The 19748-nt window shown below is 39.2% G+C and overlaps 2 protein-coding genes across 2 annotated transcripts in view; one reads left to right on the top strand and one right to left on the bottom strand.

Annotated features, from left to right (window-relative positions):
- Nucleotides 1-130: 130 nt before the first annotated feature.
- Nucleotides 131-16130, top strand: LOC121859496. Its single transcript, XM_042356337.1, has 10 exons — nucleotides 131-271; nucleotides 3522-3801; nucleotides 4280-4418; nucleotides 6482-6656; nucleotides 7173-7329; nucleotides 11903-12064; nucleotides 13866-14065; nucleotides 14346-14434; nucleotides 14699-14850; nucleotides 15849-16130. The coding sequence occupies exons 1-10, from the start codon at nucleotides 233-235 to the stop codon at nucleotides 16037-16039; spliced, it is 1584 nt and encodes a 527-aa protein (XP_042212271.1). The 5' UTR covers nucleotides 131-232; the 3' UTR covers nucleotides 16040-16130.
- A 2285-nt stretch (nucleotides 16131-18415) lies between these two features.
- The window catches only part of LOC121859495 (protein toll-like), a 41046-nt gene continuing 39713 nt past the window's right edge, over nucleotides 18416-19748 (bottom strand). Inside the window, exon 7 of the mRNA XM_042356336.1 lies at nucleotides 18416-18946. The gene's annotated coding sequence lies outside the window, so the exon portion shown is untranslated. The remainder of the gene's footprint in view (nucleotides 18947-19748) is intronic.

Below are 19748 nucleotides of genomic sequence, written 5' to 3'. Positions count from 1 at the left end.
CTATTCTGATTTTCATTTAACCAGTAAATTATGAAATAACTTTCATTAAACTACGAATTCCAATGGGAAGGACAACAAGGTAACTACGTAATTGCCGCATCAAGGCTTTACCGGCGTCTGATATTGTGGTCAGTGTTTAGTCAGGGCTGAGGGTCAGCAGTTAATCGTCTGGTGGCGAAGGTGGAGGGTGTGCTCGACTGCTCGGGATTTTTACTTACATTTTTCCTTCGGCATGGTTGCCCACCAAGTGTTATTGGTTGTTTTGATTGTGGTGAGTATTTAGAGAGGACAAGTAAAGTGAAATTTTTATACTCCTTTACTTTTGTTAAATTTTCGTTGGAAAACCGGCTCAGGGTATGGGTATGTGAATCCAGTCGTTCTAGTGTAAACCTAATATGGGTAAAGCTTCGATTCACATTGTGATAAGTTTCTGTATTTAAAAATTAATGAAATTGAATGTTGCCTTCACAATTTTGAAAATTAGTGTCGAAAATGGACGAACGAAACCTTGCCGTATTGGATATGTACTGTACAGTATGTTGCTTTCCGTTGGAGGCTGCCAGCTGCCATTTGGAATTGGTTAATATTCCGTAGCGACCATTTGCTGAACTTCATATTGATTCTCTTAAAGGGAGATAAACGGGAAAAAAACTAAAAATTCTGGACTATTTTTTCCGCGTTATTTATACGTTTAGATTTAACTTGTATCCTATATATATTGTAACTGCGGATCAGCGGAAGTGTCAATGTTTCATGAATTTGCATTATTGGGTAGATTGCTTTTGTCTGTGAAGGCTGTTCGTTGGGAGATTTTAGAGTATTTGAGAAAAGCCGCAGCTGGTGACATCATTAGGTCTCGTGGTGTTATCCTTGGTTCAGTAAAGTGTCCAAGGTATAATTTAAGACCGTATCGTCAATCCTCTTTTATCTGGTAATTAAGTTAAGCTTTGGTCAGGTAAAGTTAGATTAGGTTTACACACCGGGGGCCCGGGATAAGTTTGGTCAATTGGTTTCTCTGGTAAAAGTAACCTGGCCAGCCAACTGAGCTGAGGGGTTATGGGGGGCGCTGCAAGGGTGTACCTCCAACTCGGCCCATCTTAAATAACCAACTCTGCCCATCTTGCACACTACAAACAAGTAGCCGACTAGAGGTTCAGGATTGAGTAAGATTTGTATTCTCTTTTGGTTCACTGAAATGCGAAGTCGCTTGATGTTGGTGTTAGATTACAGGATCAGTCAGGTTTCGAGTCCTGACCCTGGCTGACCAATGCATGGTGTGCATGGCAAGAGTGCGTCCCCGACAGGAAGGACTCCAGTGCGATGGTTGCAATTCCCGACAGTACCGGACATGTGGGATAGGCATAATCAGTTATCCAACCTAAGGCAGAGAGTACTAGGATTGCAGAACATTTTCGGGAAGAAATTATGGAAGCTAATTGTATTGCTGGAGCAACAGGGACTGCTGGTGCATCTTATCAGTATCCAAGATCCCCTACCCAGAGAAATACAGCCAAGAACTGAGAACATAACTCGAGATAGCGTTAGCGTCGTCCCAGAGAGAAAAAAATAAATTGGTAGACAGCCTTGGATATGCTTACACAGTAAAAAGAAACTGCTGCTATCCATTGGCGTAATGCAGGGCATTGGTATGCCGTCGCTACTTTAAGGGTGTTATTGTAAGGCGTTTTAAGATGCATGGAATAGCTAACACGTTAGCTTTCCCGGATTGTCATTAAAAAATACATTGTACCGCGTCTTCGGGATAGCTGTTGGACAACAGTCTTCATAAAACAATAAAATTAGGAAAACTTTATTTGGACACAATACGGAAACCGTGAAGAAAATATATTGACACTTATGGAAGGAAGACAAAAATGGAAAAAAAAATCCGTCAACAATAAATAAGAATAAAAAAAAAAAAATCTGGTCCGTTGTAAAGGTATTTCTCCCGGACTCTTAAACCACACGAAACAGAGCAGCTCTACACTACTTCTCTCGGCTAGGTGTTCGCACATTTGTGCACGAAATGCGACAAATTTCAAGTTCTTTATATTCTTATTTTTAAAACTTCCACAACTAATCAACTTGTCCAACCTTATTTGAAGTATCTTATGAGTAATGATATTTGTTTAAAACATATTGGAATAAATATCAATATTGTTACACCAAAGTCACCAATGGCTAATGAGTGGACAGCACCCACTTATAAAGGGCGGAGCCAAAACGGGTTTAAACTAGGTGCAATACTTTTCAATTCTTTAATGCAGCTCTTCAGCATTCATGCCTTTGTAAAATGATGGCAACTTAGAGCAAGTCCCACCTTTATTTCCTCGGATGCCTGGGAAAAAGAGGTCAAGACGAGAATGTATTAAAAGTGACCAGGGAGCTTCTTGGTGAGCAGGTGGCTGTACAGGAACTTACTGTTTATTTCGAATCTGCTGCTTGGCGAGCTGTTCCAGATATCCTGCCAGGTATCATCCGTGGGTGTAATTTTCATTGGGGGCTGGCTGTGTGGAGGAAAGTTCAAGAACGAACTTCAAACTACATACACGAATAATGTGCTAACACAGATACGTAAGGGTGCTTTCTCTCCTTTGTTCCTGATGAACATATCGAACTATTTCTACATCTCTACTGTGATGCTGTAACAGAACCGTTAATCAATCTAATGGAATACATTAAAAATACTTTTAAAAAAATCGGATATCTGGGCCAATATCAAGGGCATTTTGAAGCCATGTGCACCTGTTATGAGGAGATAATCGAAAGGTCAATATTAATTGTTTTATTATACAAAAATGGCTGAATACAATACTGCATTGTCATAGGGAGATTCGGCCCCGAAAAATACGTCTTAGTATTTCCGTTGGGAATTTACAATTTTAGTTTTTCTGACATTGATTTCAGGTTTGGTTAGGCGGTTAGATCTTGTCCTAATGGTTTCTCTGGTTAGGCATGTATGCTCCTATAGTAAAAAAAATAACGTAGTGAATATAGGTACTTCAGCTTTACGTCAAAAATCACACTGGATATAGGTACGGCAGCCATATTGACACTGCTGTTATTGGCCAAGTTATTCAGAAAAGACCGTCTTTGTAACTAATCATTGTATAGTCTGCTCACCATGCATGAGCTTTAGGCTGCCATACCAATGAATATTGACGTTTTGCATATGGCTACCGTAAGTATATTAAGTCGGTGATACTTAACGGGTGTGTTTACCCCAATAATTTTTTTATAAATTGATTATCAAAGTGATTTTGCTCCTGAACTTCCTCCTGCAATATGATTTCTACCTGTTAAAATTAATTACATGGTGTGTTGTCTGAACTTATCCATCCGACTCCACCAGAATGAGGAGTAGCCCTATGATTTAATTGAACCATGCCAGTTATGTGGCAGGGGACCCCTTAGTATACCTCATCCTAAAATTTGACGTTTGACACCGGAGTGATGTATAGTTCATATGAAAAAAATCGGCAATGAGGATTGATAGTGAAGTTGTAATGATGTTCTTTCAGTGTTTCGTAAAGGGGTCGCTGCAGCAACATGTTCATCCACAGCCCTACCCTCCAGTGAACCCCTATGTCCAAGCTGCCCCACAACTGCAGCCTCAACCACCGCAGCAGGGTCACCAACCACCGCAGCAGGGTCACCAACCACCGCAGCAGGGTCACCAACCACAGCCTCAACCACAGCAGCATGGACATCAGCCTCTACTACCACAAGACCCTATACACCAACCTCAATCCATCCCAAGACCACAGGGCTTGAGACCTGCTAAGCCTGTGCGAGCCTCTGGTTAGTACTAGCTGTGTGTGGAGGATAAGTGACTGGGGTCTTGTAAACATAAAAAGCTTAGACGTTATGGCCAGTAGTTATAGGTTTAGTCAAAACGAAACCAAGAAAATTTATAGCTAAAATGGGGAATATTGACGATTTAACTAGAATTAATTATGTAAGCAATTAACCTTACATTAATTTGAAAAGTTGTATGGCAGCATTGTTACATTTCAGTAAGGATATTTTAAATTTGGGCTACTGAATAGGTAAATGTTGGTAGCAGTATATTTTATTGAAGCTCTAGGCTTCAAAATAATATATTGGAACCAATATCAAAAGGTTTATTAGGTTGAAGTCCGTTTCTTCTGGCAAGGAAATTAGTGGATTCAGTTTGTATAAATTTTATGCTCACTTTTGTTAGATCTTCAGGTACAAATTTATTTCAGTGTATAGTTTCCAGACCTTGAGACTGACTACATGTACCGGGTGTTTACAGAATTGTCAAGTGGGCAGACATTGGCAGGCAAATCTGAACATATCTTGAGCCAGAGCAATCTGCTGGGAGAGAGGGTGGAACGGCGGGTGGAAGAGACACTGGTGCAGTGCCTTAAGACACACATGCTAGTCACCTTCAGGTAGGTCATCTTCCCCCCTCCCCCCACGTACATATGAATGGGAGGAAACTACCCATGTTGCAGGGCTTGAAAACTGTCACATTATTTGACATATTTTACAGACTATTGAACTGTACATGTTTTTTACCCTCGTCAGAAATGCATTTTATCATATTCGGGGGCGGATCCAAGTATATCAAAGGGGGATCCAAGAAGTTGTGGGTGGGGGTTCATGGCGAGCACAGAGTCCAGCCCACCCATCGGGGGGATGATTTTTTTTGGAGGGAGGGGGGATACAGTGCCCCTCCCCCCCCCCCTCGAGTTATTTTTAATCATACCAATATGGGCTTTGTGAGGCCATTTTCTTTATCCTCTTCACCACTGATCGGCTCGTTAGCCGCTTGAGCGATGTACACTTGATATTAGCAATTACTATTAAGGTCAATAGTAATTTACTTTTACTATACAAAAATGCCCGAGTACAGTAGTGCATTAAATAAAAAGTATCGGAATTTTTTCATGAAAAGGGGGATATGGATCCCCGGATCCACCCCTGCCATCTTTGTCCAATACTCGATGAGAAGCAATTGTCTCGGTTTGGTCTGCGCAAATACTATGTACAGCTTTTGACTGACAGGCTGTTGTGTAGTGTTTGGCACACTTGTGTTCCTTGCAACCATACTGCCCTTAAATGTGGTCACTTAATTCTAGGGGTACTTAACCTAAAGTCGCTGCTACCAGACCACATGGACAGTATATGTGTGGGGTTTTGTTTTTGTTAGGTAGCTGGCAGAGCAAACCAGGCACTGTGAGTTCGTGTTCTTCATTAATCAAGTGAGTGGAAGGAAAGGTGAAACAACAACAAAGACTAAGTAATTAATTATTAATATAAAAATACTGCGTTCCGTCACAATACCAATAGTTAACCTTCCCCAAATAAACTATTACCCGACTTTCTCCAAATAATTAAGGTCTTCCCTCCCCATACAAATCATTGACCTCCTCCTCTCACACGTACCAATCGTTGAACACGTTCATTAGATTTTCTGATCATTGCACTGTCAGTGGTCATACGCCATATGGGGTAACGAGGTGTACTAAGCTCACACCGAGGTGTACAAGATATTTTCTTCTAAGTATAGTTTCTGGATCACTTCGAACACTTCACATATGTCTAATACATTTATCCCTTCTCCAGATCATTGTTCTCGTATATTTTCATGATACCTGAGGTAGCTATGCTTACTAATCGTTCAGACGTAAATATTATGACCAGACACGGTCTACACTTTCCCTTATAGTACACTAGTCCGTATCAATTGGACCTTCCCAATCATATAAACACCTTGCTTTCTCCTTAATACTATAAATACATACTCTTAATATTATATGACCGTACATTGGTACAATTCGTATAACACAGACAGCAGGTGAGTTATCCCTTATAAAAGTTTCATGTTTTCTATCGTTTTCTGTGACTACAAGCGCGGTGGATATGAATGTTATGTAGTGTAATATGAATTGAAGAGATTTTAAGGATGACAATGATGTGCGCAGTACACTCCATCGGGTTTTAAGTTAACTCTGGACTAAGACTTTTTCTCAGACGAGTTTTTATTTCATCTAAATGTTTAATTTCGGTGTGAGATGCTTGGAACAGATTACTCAGTTGAGTGTCCTTATCTGGAGCTGGCGGACGCTCGCCAAGGGGTCACTGCTCAAGGTTGAAGTAGCCACAGGCCCTGAAAACCGTGAGGGGTAACTTTTTTGGAGTGAGTTGTGAACTCTTGGAACAATCTGCCAGTGTTATGAGTGTGAGCTCTTTAAAGACCAGACTTGACCAACACTGGAGCAGGTTCAAATACAATCAGGAGCCGGTGCATGCCCGGTACTTGCTAACAGTGCGTCACAGATGTGACCGATCGCTCAACCGGCTAACAGCCGATCAGTGGTGAAGATAAAAGTAAAGGACAACATAGCTAGTTCCGATTTTTACCAGTTTTAGTCTCCAATATTGATAATGTAAATTTCCATCGTACTCGTGGTTGAGTCTTCCCACTGCTAAGTAGACCATTCTTCCTCAGGTTCTCGGCACCATTCTCGGGGTATATCTACCCCTACCAACACTTTAGCCAGTGTATGCTCTTCCGTGGCCAGAACTCACGGGAGACAAGTCTCCAGCTGAAGCATGGCACTTGTGGTGACCTGGAGAACCGGATAGTTCATCAGGGAAGGTCTTACCTTGACCCTATCATTGAGGTTGGTTTAGCTCCACTTTTTTCAGACCAACTTATCAAATTGAATTTGAATATACAGGACAGTATACTGAAGTATTAAACTAAATAAATACCTGGTGAACAATTTAATTAGAACACAGTGTACTGTACATGATTCTGATAAGTGTAAAAAAAAAAATAGACTGGATATATATGTTAGGCTCAGAAAACGAAAGCGACCACAACGCGTTGTGGTTTTCAAAATAACCAGAAAGCAAAATTTTGCGTCTGGATTTTACCTTAACCCAATCCAAGCTAACCTAACCTATAGCAAATTCTCGCTTCTGGTTATTTTCCAAACACACTTTTCGGTTTCTGAGCCCAACATATTCATAAAACATACAACAGATCAGCCAAATTTGATTATCTTTTGTATTTATGAGAAAGATCTTGAATGCGAATAGGATATGGGAAGTGGTTACTATATATTTTCCGAGTTAATTATTTTAGTTTGATAAACATGTTGGTATAATTTAGAGATTATTTTTCCTCTGTTCAGCATCGGTTGATGGTCCAGTGGGAGCCAGACATAGTGTGTGAGGATGACTCCAGTGTGATTGTCCGCTGTGACCGCCCTGATGATTACAACAAAACAGTGGAGTGGAATCTTGAGACACAGAGCTTAAGAGCCACGCTGGAGCGGTCAACCCATCCTGGTATGTTAATACTGTGGTGCCACTTACTACTTTCTTATGGCTAAATAAGGGGTACACATAAGGGGTGGATTGACCATGTTATCCATAATCAAACTAGGCCTCATCTTGTTAGGTACAAAATGAGATATACAAATTAACCCAGATGGTTTGTGTGCGCTTGACATCACATCTGATGGGTTGAAATAGGATAAGTATACAGAAAGTTGCTAGTTTACATTAGGGGTTTGTCAATAGAAAATGTAACCTGAAGACACATTTTTCTTAAGACTTTGGTATAATTTGGTGCTACATACCTGGGGAAAATTTTTGGAATAACTAAATTTGAGCCTTGGTTCACTAAATTTTGGCCGAATTAAACAAATGGATACAAAACAAATGAAATGCATAGCTAGACCATTAAAGTGTCTAGAAGAGGTGTGAGTGGAGGAGTTACTGGGAAGGCGAGGTAGACCTTGCTTCATCAGAAAATAGTTGGTGCACATGTAGGAAGTTCATCCAGGGCCGGATTCAGGAGTGGGCAAAGTGGGCAGCTGCCCAGGGGCCTCCACATGTGCGGTAGTAGCTATATCAGGGCTGGTCGACTTGAAACCACATGAATGGTTCCAGTCATGTCTCACTTTTTTGTGTGTTGGGAATTTGTACACTATCAATAAATATACAGTTAATTAAAAATTTCTCAACGTTCTAATTTCCTCAGTATAACTGCATATGGCTTCAAGATTCTCCAAAGAAGTGTTCAAATTTCAAAATTTTCCTGGGGGGGGGGGAAGACTTATAGTGCCCCCCGGAACTCCCAGGTGTTTAGGCTCGCTTCACTCGCCACCCCACCCTCTTTTTACTTTTTTACTTTTATCCTCTTCGCCATTGATCGGCTTGTTAGGCGCTTGGGCGATCGGTCACGTCTCTTTTCATTTATATTCTTCACCAAAAGATCGGCTCGCTAGCCGCCCGGGCGATCGGTCACGTCTCTGTCACGCACTGTTGGCAAATACTGGGCATGCACCGGCTCCTGAATGTACCTGAACCCGCTCCAGTGTTGGTCAAGTCTTCTCTTGAAAGAGCTCGCACTCGGTGCCGTCACAACACACACTGGTAGATTGTTCCAAGAGTTTACAACCCTCACTCCGAAAAAGTTTGCCCTCACGGTTTTCTGGACTTGCGGCTTCTTCAATCTTGAGCTGTGACCCCTTGTGGGGCGAGCGTCCGCCAGCTCCAAGTAAGGACACTCAACTGAGTAGTGCCCCCTGAGATGCTTATAAACCTCAACTAGGTCCCCCCTTGCCCGTCTGTAGTATAAGCTAGGCAAGTTCAGGCGCTCCAATCTCTCAGGGTAGCTGAGGTGCCGAAGTGCAGGCACCAGTTTGGTGGCCCTCCTTTGAACATTTTCAACCAACTGACAGTCCCTAGCATATCTCGGGGACCAGATGGGGTGACAGTACTCCAGATGGGGAAGCACTTCACTCCTGAAGATCGTCACGAGGGACGGACCGTCTAGATATCTGAACGACCTTCTTATAAGACCCAATAATTTATTTGCCTGATTTACCTTCTTCTCACAATGGCCCGAGAACTTCAGCTCATTGTCAACATACACACCTAGGTCCTTCTCACACACAGTCTCAACTAGTACATTTTCTTCATCCCGTTGGGACATATGATACGCCTCCTTACCGTTGGTACGCCCCAGGTGCATCCTCTTACACTTCGTGACATTGAATCTCAGCAGCCATTCCTTCGACCATTCCTGGAGCCCACAGAGGTCCTTCTGCAGCTCTTCACAGTCCGCTTGGTTCTTAATTTCTTGGGTAGTTATGAGGGGGGGCCTCGACAAAGAGGCTGCCCATGGGCCTCCACAGGTCTAAATCCGGCACCGAGTTCATCACCTATGGTTGTGGGTCTTTTGAAAGATTTAACAAGTAGGTTGTATCACTTGATGCTCTCCTAGCTGGCCAAATATATTCAATTGAGGATTCGGCCGATTGGGGTGTGGCATTGCCAGCTTTGAACACTTGGCTGGTAACCTTGTGGGGTTCAAGATGTTTGGTTCACACTCAGGATGGGTTGGAGAAAGGAAACTCACAATGTGCTCTATATACATGTTGTATTGGATGTACAATGCAGCTTGGTGCTGGGAAGGCAGCATGGTTACAAGCGTGATGTAGAGAGAGCTGGTTGGTGAGGACGCTCAGAGAAGGACAGCTTGTGGGTCGCCATGCTCGCCGGCGGGAGAGAGGACCGCCAGGCAGGCGGAGGAGCAGCAGCGAGGGCCGCCAGGCAGGCGGAGGAGGAGGAGGAGGATGTTGCTGGCTGGTTGATTGGTGTAGGTAGAAAGAGACAGGTCTCCACGAGGTCAGGTCTTAAATAGCGGGGGGTAGGCGTGGCTTAATAGTTGACCCCTGTTCCGTGATGTATGGCGGCGCTGGTTGACCTAGACCACGAGGCATACATTAGGGAATTGGTGGGGTCGGCTACTCAGCGACAAACAGTGTTTGTAGGGGAGAAATCCACTACAACCTGTTGCCACGTGAAGTTTTCCGACTCGTGGTTTGAAGTTGAGTGCTCCTTATGGCAGGAAACCAATACACCCACTGTATATTGTTGGACAGGCAAAATTTGTATTCAGTCTAAGGGTGATGCCATGGCCAGCCACTGTAACTCCATCATTATTGCCTAAGTACTGTATTTACATTTATTTAAGGGTTTCTTTGACACTGAGTATTAAAATGAGAACTACATTCATCAGTGGTAACCGTATTAAATATCAATGTTTGGGAAAGGAACGTAAGTGGGGTTTAAGGAATGTATAATGACAGTTCCATGTGCTGAAGCGGGTGACAGCGGTACTTCTGCCAAGTGTTGTAAATTTTGTTTGTTTTACGGGAATTAGTCCACCCGGGCACAGGTCAAACGACCCACAACGGAGCCTAGGGGGCGAAAAAAAAAGAACGGAAAGAAATTGTAGATATAGAAAAAAAAAGGTTATACTGTATTAATCTACACCACGAAGATGCCGGAAAACCAGCTTTTTAAAGTGAGACAGATTGTAAGAGCATGGAAACACAGAAGGCAAGACGTGTGTTACGAACCCACGGCCTTGCCGGCTGTACACAGGATGCCAACTCCACTGAACATTGCCCGTTAAAGTACCTGTAAAAGAGAGAGTGAAGCAACATTGCGGCGAAGAGAAAGGGAAGAGAGATTGTCGACTAAAGGAGGAGAGTTAATAAGACGAAATGCCTTTGATTCCACCCTATCTAATAGTTGGACAGAAGAGCCACCCCAGATATGAGAGCAGTACTCCAAGTTAGGACGAATGAATCTCTTATATACTTGGAGCAACTGCTCAGGAGTGAAGTAGCTGCGGCATCTGTACAGCATTCCCAACTTTCGGGAGGCAGCTTTACTTATACTAAGGATCTTGATAAAATCACACGGGTAAATGGAAACAACGGAGTTGTTCCATTTTCCCGTGTGATTTTATCAAGATTTATCTTATCCACGTTTTCATGGTGGATTTACATGATATACTAAGGATGTGTGATTTCCAGGACATATTGGAGGAAATGGTGAGGCCTAACATTTATTTCAGTATTTGGGAGGATGATAGCCTCCTGTAAGTGTAATTGGTGATTTTGTACAGTACAACACTGTTACACTACATCGAAGACGAGACTTGACCAACACTGGCACATGTTCAGGTACATTTCTTGACAGTGATTGTCAATAGTATGTAACCAGTATGAATTTATCAAAATGGATAAGACCACCATAGAAGGTGTACTGTACTTTCAAATTAGTAAAATGTTTTTACTGTAATAGCAGGATCATGGAATTGTACATACACTACAGTATAGCTAGATCAGACTTCTTTATCCATGCAGTCCAGTAAATGGTTACACGTGTTGTAAATTGTAGTACAGTAGTGACTTCATACTATAGATTGTCATGAGCGAGTCATTTACAGTTGGAAAATGGCTTCAAATGTTTGGTTGTCATCCCAAAACTGGTAAAATGTTTTTTTTTTCCTTTATTACTTACTTTCTTACTTTTATCATCTTCACTGATCGTCTCGTTAGCCGCTTGGGCGATCGGTCGCGTCGCTGTTACGCCCCTTGAGATGCTTATACACCTTGATTAGGTCACCCCTGCCCGTCTGTAGTATAAGCTAGGCAAGTTCAGGCGCCCCAATCTCTCGGGGTAGCCGAGGTGCAGGCACCAGTCTGGTGGCCCCCATTTGAACATTTTCAATCAACTGACAAGTCTCTAGTATATCTCGGTGACCGGAGTGGGTGACAGTACTCCAAATGGGGGAAGCACTTCACTCTTGAAGATATCTGAATGACCTTATGAGACCTAAAATTTTATTTGCCTGATTTACCTTCTTGCATGGCCTCCATGCACTGCAGGATTCTGTAGATAGAAATCAGAATTTTATTTGAAACATTGTATATTGAATAATCGGATTTTCAAATTTAAGTAATTCTGGTCCCCATTAGGCGTTTTCGATTTTTGGTGAAGTGTTCAGTGATTGTCAATTCTTAATGACATAACCAGTTACCATTATTCATATTAGGCCCCAAGATGTGGATGGAGATTCAGCGAGGTGAAGGTCCAACTGCCCCACCACTCGCAGAGGAGTTGGTATATATTGGAGATGTCCTGACACTGGTGTTCACCCTCTCTGATGATGTCTATTGGTTTGACTCCAATATCTTGGCGTGCTATGCTGTGGATGGTAAGTGTATAGCAATTATGTTATCTAATTCTTATATATATATATATATATATATATATATATATATATATATATATATATATGCAAGTAAATCACTGTAGGTGCGTGTGATCCAGGTATATGCTGGTAACCACAAAGAAAGAAGAAAACACGAAGTTCACAAGCGCTTTCGTGTAATTTACATCTTCAGGGGTAGGTACTCACCCCTGAAGATGTGAATTACACGAAAGTGCTTGGGAACTTCGTGTTTCCTTCTTTCCTTGTGGTCATCAGTATATATATATATATATATATATATATATATATATATGTGGACTGGACCTGAATGTGGATATGGATATGAGTGTAGTGTATATAGATGTAGATGTAATATGTATGTGGATATATGGATATGGATATATATGTATATATGAATGTATAGTGTATGTATATGGATATATATATATATAGACTGTATATATATATATGGGCTATATATATATGAATATATATATAGATATATATATGAATATATAGATATATATATATGGTGGAATATGTATATGAGAGATGTATATATATATGAGAGAGATGTATATAGAGATGTGTATATATATATAGAGATATATAGGGATGTATATAGGGAATGTATATATATATATATATATATGTAGAGATGTATATATATATACAGTATGAGATAATATATATATATATATGCAGTATAGAGATGTATATATATATATATAGAGATATATAGAGATGTATATATATATATATAGAGAGATATATAGAGATGTATATATATAATAGAGATATATAGAGATATATATATATATATATATATTTAGAATATATATATATATAGAGATATATATATATATATGTATATATATATAGAGATATATATATAGGTATATAGAGATATATATATATATAGATATATATATATATAGATATATATATAGATATATATATATATAGATATATATATAGATATATATATATATAGATATATATATATATAGATATATATATAGATATATATATATATAGATATATATATATATATAGATATATATATATATATATAGAGATATATATAGATATATATAGATATATATAGATAGAGATATAGAGATAGTGGTCCCCAAAACACTTGGGATGTCTACTGAAAGGGGCCAAAAAGTAGGATTCAGTATGGATTGAAATATACTACAGGTGTTGACCGTTATATGGCACCTTCTGTTTCCACTAGAAAACTTGATGAACCTCTGGAGATGCAATGAATCTTAAAATGCTTTTGCATGAAGATTGCCAAACAAGAACCAGCATAGTGCTTCTGCTGGCAGAAGTAGTTATGAGGTCTTAAAATAGAGAACAATGTGTAGGATACACTGAAAAAAAAGTTATCAGTGGCAGGTAATACAGTATAAATAATTTATCATTCCTCCGAAAATAATCAGGGTAAGGGCATTTTCACTATTGTAGCAAATGTATAATTTGGTTCCTTTTGTTGATACCTGTATACTGAATTGGACAAGGAGCGAGTTTCCAGAAGGTGATAGCATCTTTGTCCTTTAAATAGTGTTCTAGTTCTTCTTTAACCCTTTTGATTGCTAAAGGTTCCCCTCAGCTGAGTAAAATTGTCTGGTGTTAGCCAGAATAAAACCTTGGTCGTTCTTAGCACTGGGAAGGTTAATGTAATTTAAAATGTCAAATTCTTGTACAGAAACATGAAATCTTGCTAAACTTAAGAATTGACATTAATGACAGGTGATTACTGGAAAATATAGTTAATAGCCAAATTTTGGAATTTCAGGTGGAGAGGACATTAAACAGATAGAATGGGATTCTAGTGAGCATAAACAAATTGATGCCAGATCCCGGGTGTATAGTGGAGAAACTACTGTCATAGAAGAGGGATGTTCAGTCAAACCCAAAATATTTTCTCATTTTCTGAAGGAGAAGCACACAAGACCTAATGGAGACTTGGTCACCTTGCATTATGCACATTTCAAGGTAAGAACAGCTGTTGGACGTATAAACTTTGCCGGAGTTCAGGTAGTGTCAGTACAACTTTAGAGTGCAAGGTTTTACTGTAGAATTAAGAAGCTCATGTCATGGATTTCAGAAAATTAATTTGTTATATTTTAGCATACAGTCAAGGATTGAAGAAATGCATGCTTTTCTAGTCATTGTTCGTTTGGTAAAAAATCTGCTTTAAGGTGTTCAATATTGGATCATTGGTAGTGTATCTGAAATTGTTTAACAGAAAGATCTTGCTAACTAAAATTGGCAGGCTTTCAGATTTCCAACATCATTGAAGATTATTATACAGTGCAACGTGCAAGTGTGCTACAAGGAATGTCCTGAACCCCTACCTTGCTCGTAAGTGAGACCTGTTCGGTATGTCGATGTGGTAATTTTATTCGTGAAGTTTAGATGACCACACTTCCACTAGAAATATTCTTTAGGATTTTAGTAAATTTTTAAGCAGAATTTCTTTTGTTGTAAGACCTATATCTGTACAAGACTGTAATAACTTTTACTCAACTTAGGTGAAGTTTAGAACTCGGATTTGAAGAAAGTTAAAATAAGCAAACTTGATTAGTTTTGACTACTCCCAAGAGCTAATTAATGATTTTTTCTTAGTGTGGCTTTCCATCCAAGACGATTCGAAGAACAAAAACAGCGAAGGCGGCGTGAAGCCGCAGCAGCAGCTGAAGATGGTGCTCATGAGGTTGATAAAGTCCAGCTCCATCGTTCTATCGATGTCTTCATGGCAGAAGAGGGTGGTGAAAAAAGTAAGCTTAGGGAAGAGTTGAGCTATAAAGATAGGTTTCTTCTCGTGAATAATAATTAACCGATAGTTAAAATATCTATTGAACTACTGTAATTAGATGAGAAGGCTTGTGTATAAACAAATATTCCAAGAATTGGAGAGGGTATTCATTCCCTTCACTACAGGGATGTGTATTTAATATATTTTAATTGGCTGATGCTAGGTAATTTATTCAGCATAGAAGGAATACCAGACACATGGAGTTACTGTAAGGTAACTAATCTTGCACCTGTCCCTAACATAAGTACATAATTGGACAATGCTTTGATAATATATTTTCTGAAATATAAATAATACAATAAATGTTAATGCAACAATCTCTGGCTACCATATCATATGTTTTTGATTTCTGACTTGTCCATAATTATGTATGTTAGTCAGAGGTCTCCTGTATCTAATATTGCGAGAGTTTAATGTACAGTACTCTTAATATTTTTGTAGATGTAAATAGAAACCTTATGCCAAAAGCCCGTCTAAACAAGTTTCAGTTGACAGTAATTTTCTTCCTGAAGTCGAAATTTATGACAACTGCTTGCCATATCAAATATGTATTTTTTTCATTGTGGAATATATTTTTTTAACCTTGGTTAAACCCTTTCCACTATAATGTTAGGGTAACAGGAACAGAGACCAGCCTGGGGTAATGGATTACTGTACAGCTATATGGTAAAATCACTTTGATATCAAATTGAGTAAAAGGACATATGACATGCGAGTGTAAGAATCAACAAAGGATTTTTTAGCTTGGTGTCCAGTTTTTTCATAACAGGAATACTATATATAATTGTGTAAAATTTCCCATCATTTTGTTTTGAACACTTAATATACTGTTCATGTACCAGGTAAATATATTTAGCTACATGCCTCTTGTATATAAGCTATGTATGACTTGGCTTGTGATCAAATTTCTCTAATTTTCTTTATAAATGAATTCTTTTCTGATTGAACTTTTTTTTTCAGAAATAAATGTAAATTCGCCCAGTGTTGCTCAACCACTGCAGGACTTCTGTTACAGCCCTACGGTATATTACGCGACTGTGATTGGCCTAGTTTCTGTTATTGTGATACTTCTAATAGTTTTATGTTTTTCATGTTTAAGAGAGCGTTTCCACAAGTCATCTTTCTTTACTCCAACAAAACATCAAAAATGATGTTATTCCAACTAGTTACTCCATGCTTTAATATATCTTCACAATATTCTAGTTTTGGCTTTTAATAAAATAAAATTTATACTACTGTATACATCTTTTTATTTGTAGCCTAAAATACTTAGGAATCTAAATTGTTTTTCACACCCCAGTGACTGATAAAGAAAATGTCTGAACTCGATTCACTTCAGTGAGTCCATTGGGCTCATCCAGTATGGACTTCTCTAAAAGGCCATATTCAAGTAATGTAGTCACTTCAAAGTTTGTCTTGGTTCAGTTTTAATGTTCAACTCGTAGCTGGTGCTTTTTTTTTTTATATTTTATCCTCTTCACCGCTGATCAGCTTGTTAGCCGCTTGGGTGGTTTTTGTTATTTATGGGGAATAGCACACCCAGGCACAGGTCATTGACCCACAATGGGGCAAAAATATAAGTGAAAAGAAACGAAAACTAGAAGCGACTACCAGGTAAATTAATTTGCACCACGAATGTCAGAAAACCAGCTTTTTGAAGTGAGACAGTTTAATATTTTTAATTGAATCATTATTGAGAGAAGATAAACTTAAAGGTAGTGTTTTTTGCACTAATGCGTGAGAATTCAAAATTTGATACTTGCCAAAGGGATTTAGCTCTAATGCACAAGCAACTGGGATTTCAATAGCATATGTTGTACAAAATATATAGTTTTCTTAAACATGTTATATTCTCTCGTTTGGTTTTTTATTCTTAGTTTTAATTGCATCGGCTAGTCTTTTCAGGAAGAGTAAATGCTTGATTTTGTTGCTGGAAGGCCTCTGCTCATCCTTGATTTTTCAGCCATTTCCTCAGTTTTCTTTGTGTTTAACAAAATTTTTCTTATTTTCTTCCTGCTGCAACCTCTTCTGCTTTAACATGCTTCTATACCTACTGCTGGAGAAGTTTGTTCCTTCACAAATACTGGGCATGCACTGGCTCCTGAATGTACCTGAACCTGCTCCAGTGTTGGTCAAGTCTTGTCTTGAAAGAGCTCACACTTGGTGCCATCACAACACACTGGTAGATTGTTCCAAGAGTTTACAACCCTCACTCCGAAAAAGTTTGCCCTCATGGTTTTCTGGACTTGCTGCTTCTTCAATTTTGAGATGTGACCCCTTGTGGGGTGAGCGTCTGCCAGCTCCAAGTAAGGACACTCAACCAAGCAGTGCCCCCTGAGCTGCTTATACACCTCAACTAGGTCCCCCCCTTGCCCGTCTGTAGTATAAGCTAGGCAAATTCAGGCGTTCCAATCTCTCAGGGTATCTGAGGTGCCGAAGTGCAGGCACCGGTCTGGTGACCTTCCTTTGAACATTTTCAACCAACTGACAGTCCCTGGCATATCTCGGGGACCAGATGGGGCGACAGTACTCCAGATTGGGAAGCACTTCACTCCTGAAGATCGTTACGAGGGACGGACCTTGTAGATATCTGAACGACCTTCTTATAAGACCCAATAATTTATTTGCCTGATATACCCTGGTTGTGATTTTGACTTGAACACACGTCAATGTAAGTTTAACACAAACTAAGAAAGAAATAATCACTATTGGTAAAGATGTTCAATGGAATTTAAGATGCTTAATCCTGATATGTACAGCACTGTGTAAACAAAACAATGCTCCAATTATCCCATTTGCTCACTCATTTATTCTCATTGGGATTCAGTCTGCCATTTCCTTTTTCAAATTTCTTGTTTGTGTAAATACATGTATTAAATTGTTAGTGCCAACATTAACTCCTGTCACGAAGGTTGTATTTAAACCTCTTCATATCCACTAAACTTAAAATAGCCTCTTATGCCAACTTGTTACCATTTTTTAAATTTCTCTTGCAGTAGTGTTTTTCTTATTTAACTATACAGTAATTCAAATATGATTTGCAGTTGGAGCAACAAGTCCAGCCATCACTACTGAAGTGGATGTGAACCAGTCACTCCATTTACAAAATCATGGTCACAACTTTTGTGTTCAAGTAATACCTGTGGCTTCAAGTTCAGTGCATTAATGAATTCACAAATCTTGTCTGAGATTGGCCACATAAGACTTGCAGCAGAACTTGCCTGCAATAGAGGCTGTGTGGACATTCTGTTGCAGGGCACAACTTTGCAACCTGTACCCTCCACCTCCTCTCACAAGAAAAAGAGAATAAGGTCATTACTTAATGACAACCTGTATATTTCTCCAGCCATTATGAAAAATCTTACCCTTGAACAGCAAGAAATGTAACAAGCTGTGTAATGGCTGCGACCTATTACTGATTTCTTGTTTGTAATGTGACTAATTACTATATTGTATAATGGTTGCAGACCCATCATGTATATAATGCTTACGCCAACAAATGTGTGATTTGTAACAAATACAATTTATAGAAGCAATTATTTATTACACCTAAAATATATTACAAACACCATTCTTAATGATAAATGAGAATTTGAAGTATACTGTACATGCATGTTGCAAATACACTATATATGTTGAAAATGTGATTCTTGTACTATCATGGACAAAAGTTCGCCCCCTGTGGTGAAACCGAGTCACAGGCATGAGTCTCCGAACTGACTTACCCTGACTATCATCTGGTGCGGGCGTACTGTTTTATCTCATTTGGGGTCGATACTGCTTCAGTTTGGGAGGGAGCAAACTTTTGTCCACGATAGTACACTTATTTGAGAATTAAATAGGAACAATACAGTAAGTTCCGGCCTTTCCTCGCTCATTGCTGTGAATGGGTTCATACAATCAGGTACAATTCTGTGGATTCGTCTTCTATGTCATCTTAGCACTGCCTCCATCCTTGCCTGTGTCTCTTCTATTATTCCCAAGATTCCAGATCGAAATTGCAGATTCATTTATGTACTGTACACTGCAATTCACTTTCTCAAGCGCCACTGTCCGACCTGTTAGTTACAAACATAAGGGAAAAATTAATTTTCACAGATTTCCAGGGTAATTTTGAGATATTATAACTAATGTAATGCAAAATTATTAGTTCATAACTATTGAGTTCCGATCAGATGGTAAAATAGGCTGAGGGCTATTAGGCTGGGCCACCTGGCAAAATGGCCTACAGTCATATACAGCAGAGTTGTTTGTTTTGTTCAGTTGGGTAAAGTATATCTAAGACAAAAAACTATAACCCACCCTACTGTATACTAACTGTAGGCTATTTACCAGGCGACACCGCTCAATAGCCCTCGAGCTATTTTAATGTCCAACCAAGCTCAATAGCCACTTCCAAAATATTTCTGTGCTGTTCTTTCAACTGAATAAATATAGGATATATCCTGATGTTCCATGAATCTGACAAGTTTTAGGCGAGTTCTCTGCATTGGTGTTCAGTAAACATCATAAATATACAGAATTATCTGACTAATACCAAGACAAATCATTCATAAAGGTATCTTAAAAAAAAAAAAAAAAATAATGGTGTTACGGTATGGAATGAATAAGGTATATTAAGTGTTTATAATGATGTATTGTACTCTTTTGAAAGGTACAGGGTGTATGACTACAGAAGTATTATACCTTACCTAACCTACATTTTTGGATAGGTATTTTAAGTGGTGAAATACTCTTATTCAGTTTTGTGCATGTTACTTTCTAAAAGTAACGGCCTTACCATTACTCGGTAGAAAATATAACACTATTACCACTGCCGTTACTTATAAAAAACTAACGAACTACCATTACTTTTTTATG

The sequence above is a fragment of the Homarus americanus genome, unplaced genomic scaffold (assembly GCF_018991925.1).
Source record: "Homarus americanus isolate GMGI-L3 unplaced genomic scaffold, GMGI_Hamer_2.0 scaffold7626, whole genome shotgun sequence".
In the NCBI taxonomy this organism is placed as follows: Eukaryota; Metazoa; Arthropoda; class Malacostraca; order Decapoda; family Nephropidae; genus Homarus; species Homarus americanus.
Note: the sequence above shows the minus strand (reverse complement) of the source record. Positions and strands in the feature narration are given on the sequence as shown.